At 37.7% G+C, this 16,042-nt stretch overlaps 1 protein-coding gene across 1 annotated transcript; it reads left to right on the top strand.

The window, feature by feature from the left end:
- The first annotated feature begins 8,990 nt into the window (after window positions 1-8,990).
- LOC149804109 (uncharacterized) lies at window positions 8,991-9,932 on the top strand. Its single transcript, XM_089954041.1, has one exon. The coding sequence runs from the start codon at window positions 8,991-8,993 to the stop codon at window positions 9,930-9,932; it is 942 nt and encodes a 313-aa protein (XP_089810167.1).
- Window positions 9,933-16,042: the final 6,110 nt, after the last annotated feature.

Below are 16,042 nucleotides of genomic sequence, written 5' to 3' on the forward strand. Positions count from 1 at the left end.
ATTCCCACTTTGGGCTCTTGTAGGATTGTGCAGTGTCAGAGCAGGAGATATATCATATTCCATGGAATTCTTGTTTTATGGTATTGAGCTGATTCGTATTGCTTTTGATATATTTATTTTTTTGTCTTTGAACGGTGACCTTGTTTTTTTATTCAGAATCTCCTAAAAATATTTTTAAACTGTGCTTTGTATGTTGTTGTTTGTTTTTTATTTTTTAAATCATATGTTAAACTAAAAAAAAAGAAATGGTCTATTAAAACTTGTCATGAGTTTCATGGCACCCTTGTGTCTCTTGTTTTATTTCTATTAATTAGATGGGCAGAAGACTATTTACATAAGTAATGTGTTGTTGTTGTTGTTGTTGTAGGGTTTAACGCCATTTTTCAGCACACGATAGGCTATACATGGCGGCCAGTATTAATGGTGGAGGAAGAACCCGGGAAAACCCCAGAAAGAACCACCGACCCACGAGAAGCTACTGGCAAGCTTTCTCACATACCCACATTGGCTGAATCCGAGACTCGAACCCACGCAGACAGAGGTGAGATGGCAGTGATCCGTAACGGAGAGCGCGTTAGACCACTCGGCCACTCGGGGCCCCCATAAGCAATGTGTGTTTTAGGTAAGTAGTATTGGTTCATTTTAATATTTTCACAACCAACCCATACACTAAGGATACAATAATAATAATATAAACTATAGATGGACAGGGAAATTTTGCCAGATACCAGGTCCTGGTACCCAGCAGGAAACAACCTGGCCAGGTCAGTCTTTACCAGGGAGTGCAAAACATGGCCAGGCCAGGTACCCATCCATGCCTAACATAATGTAGTCCAAACTTCACAGTACACTAGTGCCAGGTCATTCTTTACCAGGCAGTGCAAAACTTGGCCAGGCCAGGTACCCATCCATGCCTAATATAATATAGTCCAAACTTCACAGTACACTAGTGCCAGGTCATTCTTTACCAGGCAGTGCAAAACATGGCCAGGCCAGGTACCCATCCATGCCTAATATAATATAGTCCAAACTTCACAGTACACTAGTGCCAGGTCAGTCTTTACCAGGGAGTGCAAAACATGGCCAGGCCAGGTACTCATCCATGCCTAATATAATGTAGTCCAAACTTCACAGTACACTAGTGCCAGTTCATTCTTTACCAGGGAGTGCAAAACATGGCCAGGCCAGGTACCCATCCATGCCTAATATAATATAGTCCAAACTTCACAGTACACTAGTGCCAGGTCATTCTTTACCAGGGAGTGCAAAACATGGCCAGGCCAGGTACCCATCCATGCCTAATATAATGTAGTCCAAACTTCACAGTACACTAGTGCCAGGTCAGTCTTTACCAGGGAGTGCAAAACATGGCCAGGCCAGGTACCCATCCATGCCTAATATAATATAGTCCAAACTTCACAGTACACTAGTGCCAGGTCAGTCTTTACCAGGGAGTGCAAAACATGGCCAGGCCAGGTACCCATCCATGCCTAATATAATGTAGTCCAAACTTCACAGTACACTAGTGCCAGGTCATTCTTTACCAGGCAGTGCAAAACTTGGCCAGGCCAGGTACCCATCCATGCCTAATATAATAGTTTAAACTTCACAGTACACTAGTGCCAGGTCAGTCTTTACCAGGCAGTGCAAAACTTGGCCAGGCCAGGTACCCATCCGTGCCTAATATAATATAGTCTAAACTTCACAGTACACTAATGCAAAACTCTAATCCACTTGTACAGGGATATGACAACAACTAGCACACCAGGAATAAAGGGTGTTAATTTGCGGTCAATCAAGGGTGTTTATATACAAACAATCACTGCAAACATAATTGTGTTATTCCAATGTCTGTGTGAACAATTTCAAGGCAGTTATACATATTGTTATACGGAATGTATCTGGATTTAGAAGCAAGTTTTGTTAATGTGGGAGCCCCGAGTGGCCGAGTGGTCTAACGCGCTCTCTGTTACGGATCACTGCCATCTCACCTCTGTCTGCATGGGTTCGAGTCTAGGATTCGGCCAATGTTGGTATGTGAGAAAGCTTGCCAGTAGCTTCTCGTGGGTCGGTGGTTCTTCTCGGGGTTATCCCGGGTTCTTCCTCCACCATTAATACTGGCCGCCATGCAAGGCCTATCGTGTGCTGAAAAATGGCGTTAAACACAACAACAACAACAACAACAACAATATTGTTAATGTGCAGATTGTCTTACCAAAGAGGATTTTATAATTTCATTTGCAAGTGTAATGTTAATGGTTTAGTAGTAACATTGGCTTCCTATACCATAGAATTTGTCATCAGATGATTATAAATATTTTGCGTGAGTGAGGGATAAGTACGTTAACACAATATGATATAACAAGGGTTTATTTTTATACAGCATTATGTGGCTGACTTAATAAATGCAGAATATTTTGACATCATGTTGATATTATGGTTAAAATTTGTCACATGAATCACTGACCTTGACTTTGATATTATAGTGTTTGGTGTAATACATGTTGCACTATAGAATTGGTCTGTTCATTTTGAAAAGGAGAATATTCTTATTGATGACAATGAAATAGCCCTTTTAAAGATAAAATAGGGGCCCTGGATGTCATAGTGTTCTAAAGAGCTTATCTTTAAGGATCAGTGCCATCTCACCTCCCTCCTCCTAGGTTTGAGTCTTGGGGTTCAGCCAAAGTAGGTATGTGAGACAGCTTGCCGGTAGCTGGCTGCTGTGTATATAGCCTATCATGTGCTGAAAAATTGTGTTAGGCTAAAAAAAACCAACAAAGTTGAAATATTCCAACTGACAGTTTTGATAAAGCTATGACATCACTGGTTCAGACTCTTCAAAATACTGCTGACAATTTTGGTATGAAAAAACTCAGAGAATATCTGATAATAATTATGGAACACTCCATAATCCATTTACTGCAAGACAATAATGGTTTGATGTATCATGAAAAATGCACAAAAGAATGAAAGAGCAAAGTAAAATTGTAGAATTTTTCCATCCTGAGATTACATTAAGGACTTTTCTCAAGCTGAAGGATTTTCAAGAAATTTGACTTCTGAAAGGAATATAGGAAACCAAAATATGCTTCAACTGTGTGTCAGTGTAGTAATTTACATACAAATCTTACATTTTGCTTGCCAGAATTTTCTTTGGAAAAGAAACTGCAATTTATATGGACCACCTCAGTTATATTTTGACTGAATTGACTATAGAATTGACCAAAAATTTGCAAATGGAAGGAAAATGGACTACAAGAATCAATTACAAATGTGCTAATGAAAGAAGACGCACTGATATTTTAAAACTTATCCGGAGACAGACACACTGTTGGCTGCAGCAGAATACTGCATTTTATAATTGACCTTTATTCATAACTGAGGGTAGGAGTTGGGCCTGCATGTCTAATATGATGTAGGATAATATGATTTCAAGATAAAGTTTGATTCTGACATTGCAAGTTTCTAGAAACAAAGTCTTTCTTTAGTTTGATGGAACATTCAATTAAGATGACTGAGTAGTGGGAATATATATGATCGTTTATACCTTAGGTTGTTCTGGAAATGAAATTATGACCCTCATCCTGGTTCTCAAATTGTGTCTGGTTTTTATATGAAGGTTGATTCTATTGAAATTACTCTTTCCTATCTTAACATTCAGAGTGGAGTCTGTCCTAATGTTGTGTTCAGATTTTATGAGAGGATGTATTTATTTAAATTATTCCTTGGAATTACAAGGTGCTCAATATTTTCAGACCAAATTGTTATTTTGGAATTATTGCGAATTCATTCAAGGACGTTTTGGATTATACCAATGTGATATATCAAGACTTCTAGCACATAAACTATTCCAAGCTATTGGAACATCAGCATATTCAAATTGGAATTCATTCGGAACAAAACTGGAATTCTTTCTGAATACTCTCTACTCCTTTGTCTGTGATAGAACTTGTATGACTATCTGGGATTTAATTCATAATACTTCTGTAAAAGTAATTCTTTTAAAAAAAATTATATTATAGAGAAAAAAGTAGTTGTTCAGTTTTTCACAAACTTGTTGGTTTTGCTCTTATCTGTTATATTTTGTGTAACACATTAAGCCCTGGAGGTTTTTGTCGTTTTCACCTGAAATTCGAGTAGGAAACACATTTTGAAAGCTATTTCTGAATGCATCTGAAAACACCAAATCCCAGGTGATCTTTCTAAAACATACTGCCAAGTTGTGTTAGAAACATCGTTTTTCTTTGGCTATTTGGCTCACGCATGAGCAGAAGGGTAAAAGTTGGATTTGTTTTATTTTTATTTTTTGTTTTTTTTTTGCTAAACGGACCCATTATTTTTGTACCGAGACTACTTTTTATCCTATTTTTTGCAAAGTTTCATCTGTCTGTTTGCAGTTCATACCTGTTTGCCTTAGATCTGAGACCAAAAAGTCCAAAATACAGACACAAAATCGGATTCCGACCATGAGCCAATTTTAGGTAGATAAAATCGGGTCCAAAATATGAGGTTTTTTCCTCTGTATTTTGTAGTGCAACTAGAAATTCCAAATTATTTGATATCATTGTAGAGCTACATCTGTCTACTTTTCTATAATACCACACAATTTAGTGTATTATGCATGACCATGACGCTACAGACATCGGCAGTAGGCTACTACCTCCTGCCATGTTAACTCGTCACCAGGGGTTAATATGTTAAGACCATAGAGTCGTAACAGAAAATTGGGGGCTTATTCAGGATTCGAATTTATTTAAAATATTTCCGAAAACTTAATTTGGTTTTGAAATTTAAATTCACTTTGTTTCAGAATTTGTTTACTCCCTCGTAGTTAATTTCACATATTTGAGAAATCTTTAGTGACACTAACAAGATTTCACAATGGCAAATCAGAAACAGGAAAGAGATTGAGACAACTGCTTTTTTGAACAAAGAGGCGAGGCAGAGAAATAAAAAGAAGAGATACAAGTGCAGAGAGAAAAAGAAGAAAGGGAAATGCCATTTTGGCCAAAAGAATTAGAATTATCAAGCGAAAAGCATTCCCCCTTTACAAACACGCTCAGGTTGGATGTTACCAGAAATATTATGTTAGCACCCCTTTTAAAGAAAACAAGGAGATACATATTTGCGTCATTTTGAAAAAATGCTGAAAATTTGAAATGGCTAGGAGAGCATTGGAAAGTGTTCTGATTGGCAAAGCTTGTGAAGTCTACATTTTTACTTTGAAGTCTACATTTCTATGTTGGTTCAACAAAGTGTTCATTATGATGCAGTTAACGAATGTATCTTGAAGGGATATGAGCTTCTACCTGAGGCATATCAACAAAGGTGTAGGAACTATACAAAAGAAACTGGACAGACCCATGTCGAATTTGCAAGAGATAAGAATAACTATTTGACAGGTGGTGCTCAGTCAAGAAGGTTACATTAATCCTAGCTCATATTGGCTGAGTTCAAGAACTGCATCCATAAAGACCTATCTCAATGAGAGCAAAGGTTGTAACTTTAGAAAACGCTGCTCGCTTAGCTGATGACGATTCCTTGAATCACATAGTTTCATTTGTCAATAAATCTTCCTATTAGTAACATTTTTTGGTAAATAAATTTCTGTCTTGTACGAGTATTCAGTCTGGTACAAATTTTAGGAATCAATGCACATCATGTTGGATTGCTGTAGGTTGAAACATAAGCAGCAGAGTAAAGACTGAGTTATTCCAAATGCTTTTATTTCTTAGAGGTCAAGGTCATGGTTATGTATTGAAAATTGTCGATTTGCTGGGTCAAACAAATCCCAGTCTGATTTTATTATGGAGAATTATGCACCATTCATGTTGAAAGGTTCTGTATCACTTGATGGGCGATTCTGACAAGCCTATCTCTTTACAAATATTAAGGGACACAGGAGCTTCTCAGAGCCTTGTTATCAGGTATTTTGCCTTTCTTCTAGTGAAAGTGTTTTCATTCAGATAGTTGAATTCGACTTTGTTAATGCTCCTCTCTATTGTGTACATTTTCCATCAGACTGAATCTCATCTCATGAGAGTCGGAACAGTAGCTTCTTTACGCATCAAGGGTATTCAGTTATCACTATGCAGTGACTTAGCTGGAGATAAGTTTGTGGTTAATCAGCTAGTAACTGACAAGCCTTGGATCAGAATGTTGGTCCTGTTGCGATTGAAATCCCTGAATAATATTCTGCTTCTGCAGTTATTAGAGCTATGGCAAAAAGAGCTCTTCAGAATGATGTTGATCACGAACTTATTTCTTTGGCTGATACATATAAGTGATACATTACCCAAGATAATAGCCACAATGCTGGGGTGTCCACATAAGCATGCGGTGTCTACATAAGCAAAGGGTGTCCATATAAGCAATTATTTGAATACAATATTTAAGAAAAAAACCTGCTACCTAAAGCCCAATCTGCACAGCTTCGCGATTTATATCTTTTTTGGGCTCTGTGAATGTTTAGGTTAGAGTCATTATATGTAGCTAAAAGTAATTAGTTCGTTTCACGCACGAAGGATTTCAACAGCATTACACAGTTCATTGAATACATACTGCAACAGGGCGGTCTGTGTACATCAGATTTTACGATTAGTTTATTAAGGAGTGTCCAGCTCATGGCGATAATTTAGTTTCATCCCTTTGAGTTCTTTGCATTATCAAAAATGTTCTCGTCCAGAACTCAGGACGAACTTGCTGATCACATGTGCACAGACTAATATTTTGTAAGGTACACTGTCGTGCCAGCTCTTGACTGTACCAGTTATCAAGTTGATCATAGATCACTTGACTCTATTATTACAAGTTATCAAGTGAATACTTCTACTTGACTCTACCAGTTATCAAGTTCATCATAGATCACTTGACCGTTATTACAAGTTCTCAAGTGAATACTTCCACTTGACTCTACCATTTATTTAGGGGATCATATATCACTTGACTGTTATTACAAGTTATCAAATGGATACTTCTACTTGACTCTACCAGTTATCAAGTTCATCATAGATCACTTGACTCTATTATTACAACTTATCAAGTGAATACTTCTACTTGACTCTACCAGTTATCAAGTTCATCATAGATCACTTGATTCTATTATTACAAGTTATCAAATGGATACTTCCACTTGAATATACCAGTTATCAAGTGGATCATAGATCACTTGAATCTGTTATTACAGGTTATGAAGTAGATATGTCCACTTCACTCTACCAGTGATCAAGTTGATTAGAGATCACTTGAGTCAAACACATCAACTATACACGCTAATGTTACTAGTTCCAAAGAGGGTCCTTCTCCTTGACGCTGTCATTTATCAAGTAGCTCCTGACCACTTGATTCTTTCCATCTGCATCGTATCACTAATATTCATCTCTTTCCAATTGCATCTACTGGGCGATTCTGTTCTCAATTTTGTGTTAGTTACCATGACTTATGCAATTTGTACACCATGTAACACTTTCACTCATACTCACACAATACGGAAATACTGTTTTCCGCTTCCCTTTTTATTTTCAGAAGGGCTCCACAGAGAAATGTCTCCAAGGGGTACAGATGGTGGTAGACTATGAATACTGCACGCAAACGAGCACCTCCGCGATGAACAGCTTCAAAGGGGGTACAGCGGGTGTTGGACAACAGGAAGGTCAGGCGTAGAAGAACTCCCTCAGCTCCAGTTCCTGGAACTTCTACATACATTTATAGTGAGGCGATAAAAAACAAATCAAGAGAGGTAACTGCACCATCAAGGTCCACGTGGATGACCGATTGACCAACAGTTTTTGCACCCTGTAACAGATACATCAACCAGCTGATAATCCGTCACCTGCTGAATCTACGTCACAGCAGCGGAATCATGAGGTGGTGGACCAGACCGTACAGATGGCAACGTCAGCATTGGTGGAAGATACACTGATAGGTAATGATACTTTGTGTACCCCTATAAATGTTCTCAGTCAGTCGGCACTACCATGTCAAAGCCAATCTAAATTTGTTAGTGCATCCACTCAGATCACAGCCGCTATTCATATAAAGTTCAAACAGCTCATTTTTGGAAGGCCACTACATTGGTTTAGCTATGCTTCTTCCTGATAGGAGTGAGGAGATGTTTAAGATGCAGATTGATATTAACCAGGCTTCTCCGGAAATTAAACGGGTCCCTAGTCAGAAGAAAACCCCTATTCCCCTTACTCACTGGCTCTTTGCTTGGAATAGGTTCGTAGCAATTCTTGCAGAAAGCAAAAACAGTACCAATTGCAGTTTTGTCGCAACATATGGAAACAGTAATGACTCTTTCCAACAAAAGAGCCAACTGGCGTTACTATGACGAGCAGTTTCTCAACTGGTCAGTCACCATGAAGTCGAATGGAGCACAACACACTTAGAGTTGTACCTGCAGTCGGTTTTAGACTTGCAAGGAATTGCAAAATCTCAAGAGCTAAATTTCCAAGAGGGGTCTGCTTCCCTTATCACAAAGGTAAAAACTGAAAAGCTGGTTTGGCCTGCTCATTCCAACACCAACGTTACGACAGTCCTGGGAACCACCCCTTTATCTCATGCAAACATAATGGAATGCAGCCTTTCAGGGTCATGCCACATTACTCCCGAAAGTTGGAATTACAAAATAAGCCTTTGCTTTTTCGTGGGATCACAAAATCTGGAACAAACCGCCTACAAAAGGATAATGAAAGCTCCCCATCAGTCCCCCCCCCCCCCGGACAACTTAAGTAAGGCGTTACCTACGCTAATTGCATCACATCGCCTTTAATTTTGGTTACACGGGCTCGACACCCTCTCAACACACTATCTAATCAACGGTTTCACTCGGGGCTTTGACATCGGTCATAGTGGGTCCTTATCGACATGGGGTTGTAACAACATGCCATCGGCTGAAGCACAACGAGAAGTTGTGGACGCCAAACTCCAAAAGGAATCGACACAGCAAATTTGCGGGTCCCTTCTATTCTCGACCGTTTCCAAAAATGCAGATGTCTCCCTTAAGCCTGATTGAGATAAAGACTCGGGGCACTTACCGTCTCATTCACCACTTGTCACATCCGGAGGAACACTCTGTCAATGATAATATTCCACCAGAAAAGTCGTCAGTACATTGTGCCTCTGTTGAAGATGCTATATCTTCCATTAAGCAGTTAGGAAAAGGGTGTTCTATTGCTAAAACTGATATAGCTTGTGCTTTTCGAATCATACCAGTCATGCATTCACAATATCTTTTGCTTGGTTTTCAATGGAAAAACAAATTCTATTTTGAGAAGTGTTCACTGAGGGGCTGCACTTCGAGCTGTAATATTTTCGAAACTTTTAGCAGGGCATTGCACTGGATAGCCAACAAGAACTTGGGCATTCATCATACGGTTCATGTCTTGGATAATTTTCTCATATCAAATTATACTAAGGATGGATGTTTGCAGAAACTCAAAGACTTCCTACGGCTCTGTGAAGACATTGTTATTCATATGGCGGAGCATAATACCTTCCTCCCTGCCCCTGTGATGACTTTCTTGGGTTATGAATTGGATGCAGGAATAATGGGAGTACGTCTACCGCTTGATAAACTTGGCACATGTCATGAACTGATACAAAACTACCATCAGAAAGCAAAGATTACACTTCATAATCTGCAGTCCTTAACTGGTACCCTCAATTTTGCTTGTGTCGTGGTGCTTCCAGGACGAGCATTCCTTCGGCGACTCATTAGTCTCACAATTGGAGTTTCACATACCCAACACCGCATTCGACTCAGAAAAGCAGTAAAATCTGATTTGATTTTGTGGAGTCGGTTTCTTCAGCATTTCAGTGGTCGCTCTTTATTCTTACCAGATCGCTGGTTAAACTCGGACACACTGAATCTCTTCACTGACGCTACTAGTACTGTGGGCTATGTGGCCGTTCTGGCTTCTAGATGATTTCATGGGGTTTGGAATGAGGAGTGGAAAGAGAAGAGCATTACTATACTTGAACTTTACCCGATTGTCATTGCTATTCAAATATGGGGGCCTTTGCTTGCTAACAATTGTATTTATATCCATTCTGATAACATGGCCTTAGTTCATATCATCAATACGCACTCTTTCAGGGAAACCGACATTATGTATTTGATTCGGCGACTGGTCCTCACCTTCCTCCACTACACTATTTTGTTCCGTACTCGTCACGTCCCTGGTCTTCAAAGCGATTTAGCGGGTGCTCTTTATCGCCAACAGGTGCACAGATTCCTCCAGCTCTCACCTCGTGCAGAGGATCCCATAACAGGTCCCATAACTACCAACATTAACAGACTGGGAGTGATACTGTCCATGTTAGTAGTCTTTCTCTACCTTCGGTAGAATCTTACAGGCGAAGTTGGAAACATTGCATTGATTTTTCAACCGCTTTAAAACTCAATAGCACTTTCCCGGTTTCAAGCACTAATTTGGCACATGTTATCTCATATCTTTTTGGAAAACGCTATGCACCATCAACCATAACTACCGATGTCTCGGCTATTGGCTATGTGCACACACTAAAAATATCCCTGATCCAACCAATTCCTTTCTTATTCAAAAACTACTGCAAACGCTTCTTAAACATCTACTGCACTCAGATGCCAGACTACCAATTGATAAATGTATGCTACAAAAACTCGTTCTAGTCCTGCCAACATTTACTCACAATACATTTCGTGCGGCTCTATTTAAGTCTATGTTTTTTCTTGCATTTCATGTTTTCCTGCGGGTAGGGGAAATGATCGTTAGATAGCATAGTTGCAGCAACATTCAAGTTCGGATCAGTGACGATGGTTTAGTTTTTCAGTTTACACATTACAAAAACTCCAATGGTACCCTTTTTCGCCTAAGTGTCGTGCCCTCAAAAGTACAAGACCATTGCCCTGTGCACGCACTGCGCCATTATTTGCAACTGCGGATTTGTCAGGCGGGACCAGTCTTCCTTACCTCGGTGGTGGTGCCCATTACTAGGCAAGATTTCAACCAAGCCCTGCGCAAAGCGCTTCTAAAATGCGGTTTTAATCCTCAATTATTCAACACTCATAGTTTTAGGATAGGGGCAGCCACAGAGGGTGGGTTTCTCAGACAGTTTTATTCAGGTCTTGGGTCGATGGAGGTCCGATGCCTTTAAGAAATATATACGCCTGAGCGATATAATTTTCAGCCTGTCATTTGTTGTACACGTTGTTGTATGTTCTTTTATGTTTACAATGTTTTTATTTTATATTTTAATTTAGCTGTATGGGCTTCCGTTGTTGAACACATCACATCACTTCCTACTGCCTTGTTCTGCTTTCAAGTTCTTCTTCTTCCAGGTCTCGTGGGTGCACAGACCGATACAGCTGTCCACATCATACGGGCACTGCTCTTCATATGGGTTCATTGAAGAGCATTACACTTCACATGGGTTCATTGAAGGTGTGACCATCTTTCAAAACATTCTTCCAGTGGCGTTCTGCGACATGTAATACACCCTTTTCGCGATATGGGGTGCACAATTCGGCATTATCTGCATATTTGTACGTATGATATATATGTTCATTTATGTTTACATTGTTTTTATTTATATTTTAATTTAGATGTAAGGACTATGTAGTCTGAAATAAAGAATTCTTATCTTATCGTATTATGCTTCCTATTCGTTCCATGTTTGTTTGCTTCGCTTGAGTGCTGAAGGTATTCTCCCATTTTTCATTTTGGGCTACAAAGAGAGCGCTAGATGTGTCGGGACCTCTCTGTGTGGTGGCGGTCGGAGCCCAAAATTTCAAGCATTTGAACTTCATTACGTGTGTAAAGTAAGGCTAAAGAATGTACGAAGTGTGCATAGAGACGCTATGCCATTATAGCAATAACTTTGATATACATCTGTATACCTTTTGACTTGTGTTATGTTTTATTTCTTTATATAATCTATTAGGACAGAAATTTTTAGTACAAATAACAAGATTGAAATTTTCTCTAAATGGTATTAAAAGTAAGTTGATAAATTATATTGAAAGTAAATTTCTATTAAAATATATTGAGATTGAATCCATTTATTTCGGTATTGCAATTATATACTATTTAATACAGATTGCGCTCTTATGATCAAGTACGAACTGTCTATACATACATTTCCCTTGTATCCTAAAGTCGGCACACAAAGAAAAAAAATACATGTAAGCACCGCATTGCGGAAACCTAGAAAAATCATAAGCTATTACTAATCGCGCTGACGTTGTAGAATTATCTGTCTAATGACATACATAGATCCAGACGATAGCCTGTAAGAGACTACGAAGCTTCACTTGAGGTTCTGGCCATGGCAAAGAGCTAGGAGCGCGCCATATTTGGGGTTGTCTTAAGAACTGGTATAAAAGCCCCAGCCACGGGCCGACACCAGTTTTGCTGGCCAGAAGTTCAAATAGACTTTTGTCTTTACAGGTAGGATTATGATCTATGTATAATTTTTCATAGCATAAGAATTTTTAGTGTTAAGATGTTAACCTAACATCAGTATGTTTAAACATTAGATTATTTAAATATTTTCTTGCTATTCCTTAATATAAAGTATCGGAAAGTTTAATTGTTTGAAGAACTTATATTTACTTATAACTATATTATTGATTTTAGTAAAAGCAACGTTTGCTACCAACTTCATACTCAGTAATAGTTGATTTAGAAATAAAATACTCTTTATATAATAGAGTTTAATATGTTGACTTTTTAGAATAAATTCAGTAAAATATATTTCAATTACGGTATTAGTCTGAAATATTGAATTTTAGATTCTTTTGCTATCGTGAATTTATTCGATATTTAATTATCTGTATTACATTCTAAACGGCAGATATTATACAAGTATGATGTTGGTAAGTGAAAGAATATCGTAGTTTTATATGTATTTCTTATATTCGAAAATTGAGCTTGTTGTAGTTTGATATTGAAATGTAAGTTTACATGTTGAGTATTTCAATAAAGTTTTGCTGGCCAGAAGCTCAAATAGACTTTTGTCTTTACAGCTCGATCCCGAGTACCTTCAATTCCCCAAGAATGTAGTCACGTCTTCATCATCGAGTGACACTACATCAAATGACTTGAACTTCCTTCCTTTCTTCTCTCTCTCTCTCTCGGAATTGAGAAACGGATTAACTTAGAGTTTACGAAGCAAAACTCTTCGTAAAAGCTGGTGGAGAAAGAACAAAACAATTCGTAAAAGTTGGAGGAGAATAGAACGAAGTGAAGATAACATGGATAAAGTGTCACCCCGCATAATGAGGATTCACGAGAGAGACTCGCGCCAAAACTTTTGCGACCATCAGATGTCACGCCGCCCAGCTACGCTACATGAACTCCGGAACGATTTGACAACTCTTCTGTGATTTTCGTACTTTTCGCACACAAGAAGGGTTTGTTCTGAAACATCAGCGCCAGAAACATTACAAAGGCAACGAACATATTACAAGTATACAATGTATACATTGCCGGTGAGAATTCTTCTTGCAGTAACACCTGAAGTTCCAGACATGTCGAATGTATACTATTCATAGTCCAGCCCCGAATTCCAGCTACCTACAACCCAGTCTGAAATACATATATCCATGCCAAAAACAGATTTTCACGGGTCCAACAGCGACATCTCCGCCAGGCCCCAAGCCAACGACAGTAGCAACGACAGATTCCTTTCCAGTAATAGTGACTCGAACTTTTACAATTTGAACTCTTTCTATATTAAAGACAATAAGTGTATTGTTTACTATTCATTTAATATAGAATTCGTTTCATAAGGAGAGTATTTCTGGACTGTGGTAATTCTCACACAGGTGTGTTTTTGCTATACCATATTTTGTATCTTGAATTACAAAACAATACAAGGTCAGTCCGTTAATTTCAAAATATTTCCAAACAAAATGATCTAATTTATGCTGTATTTAATGTCTTATTTAGTAACAGTAATACTTTCTATATACCTACTTCAGTAACATTCATCGCGTTAGCTAAGGTTTCCACTACAGAGAGTGAATGAACCTACCGACTTTAACTTGCATTCCAGACTAAGCTTTTACATCAAACCTGTTGTACTGAAATCTGAAACCACCGTATACACGTTTCGTAGTCTACACATATAATAATGTCTTACCGTATTCGCATATCTTAGGGAGAATTGTAATTTCCGGCTAGCCGTCTCAAACATATTGATGCAGATGTTTATTGTGTCAGCCCAATGGGGTTCGATAATGTTATTGAGAGTTTTCTCTTATGTTTTTATACGAATCGTATGAATATATACCTTATGGTATTGTGTCACGGCGATAACGCCATAGAAACGGCTCTAATGCCTTCAAACGAGTCAGAAGAGGTGCTACCTTCCCTGGTTAGGCAACATCGATTGATGTTGTCGTGTTGTTCATTATATATGTATGCTAAAACGATAAATTAGTCAAAGTGTCGGAGCGATTACTCGAAACCGAGTTTTCCGCGTTGCATAGCTCTCGTAAGACATGAGCAGCTATTGGCCTACATACGGCCAACTTCTGCGTCTACTTTGTTTGAAACGATAACGGCGATACATTCTCTTTGCTACGTCACAGGTAACTTCGGTAATACACGCCCATTTCAAAGTTGTACTAGACCACACCAACCAGTGTTACGAGTATAATGATATTTTCACTTTTGCTCTTATGTTAGATACGATTTCTATTTCATACATACGCAGTTCAAGTGAATAGACGTTATGGTTATAAGGTAGGACATAACACAACATTAAAATTGTTACTTTCCTTATTCTTGGTTAATACCAAATTCTTATGACATTCTCTTCGCAACCATTTTTACTTCATTGTTGCTGGTATTTCATTGTTGATATTATCTATGCAATAGGAAGATGCACTCAATATCGGCTCACTAGTACTATCCATGAGAACGGGAATTCTTTTCACCACACTTGGCTGAAGCAAAATAATAACCGTAGTCACCCAAAAATATGTTATGCTGATGTTGCACAGAGTAACTTCTTTATAAAAAAAAAATAACAAAAAAAGAGTAAAATAACATACAAAAAAGAAAGATTAAAGATAACAAGAACTGCATGCTGATATTAGTGTTATAATTATTTAATAAGCCTCGTGGTAGAAGTAGTTTGCGTAGAATTTCTACTAATATTGGTCAGCGTTATTTGAAATTTTATTTAATGTCGTGCCATGACCTCCTTATTGCATTTATTTTAAGAACAAAAAAATAAGAAAATAAAAGGTGATTTCTAACCGATATTGTCAAATGTTCCATCCATTATATTGAGAATCTTATTAAATATTTTGAAGGAAGAAAAACAAAATACTCCTTATTGCGTTTTTGTTGTTTGATGCTTTTTTTGTGAGTATTTTAAATTACTCACTGTATCTATGTATTTTACTAAGTACGTTGCAATGATTTTTCTCATGGTAAATTTTGTATTTTACTAAGTATTTTGCAGTGATTTGTTTCAGTGTATTTTCAATTTTAATGAATATTGTACAGTGATTTTTACAGTGATTTTTCTTATTGTATTTCTTCAAACTATGCTGAGTATGTTGCAGTGACCTTTCTCATTGCATTTGATGTACTTTACCGAGTATTCTGCAGTGATTTTTCTTATTGTATTTTTCAATTTTACTGAGTACCTTGCAGTGATTTGTTTTCTCATTGCAATTTTGTATTTTACTGAATATTTTGCAGTGTTTTTGTTCTTCTCTCATTGTACCTTTCGATATTTTATGAATAGTTGCATTGTTTTTCTCATTGTATATTTTGTATTTTACTCTATATTTGCAGTGTTTTTCTCATGTATTTTTGAATTTACAATATATCTCACAATGTTTTATTATTGAATGTCTTGATCTGTCATCTTTTACCTTCTATTTATGAATGTAATATTTTTTTCTTTTTCTCGAGCCTCGAGGACTCGGCTCAAATGAACCGGAGGGTATTATTAGGACAGAAATTTTTAGTACAAGTAACAAGATTGAAATTTTCTCTAAATGGTATTAAAAGTAAGTTGATAAATTATATTGAAA

The sequence above is a fragment of the Sinohyriopsis cumingii genome, chromosome 3 (assembly GCF_028554795.1).
Source record: "Sinohyriopsis cumingii isolate HCF-2022 chromosome 3, ASM2855479v2, whole genome shotgun sequence".
NCBI lineage: Eukaryota > Metazoa > Mollusca > Bivalvia > Unionida > Unionidae > Sinohyriopsis > Sinohyriopsis cumingii.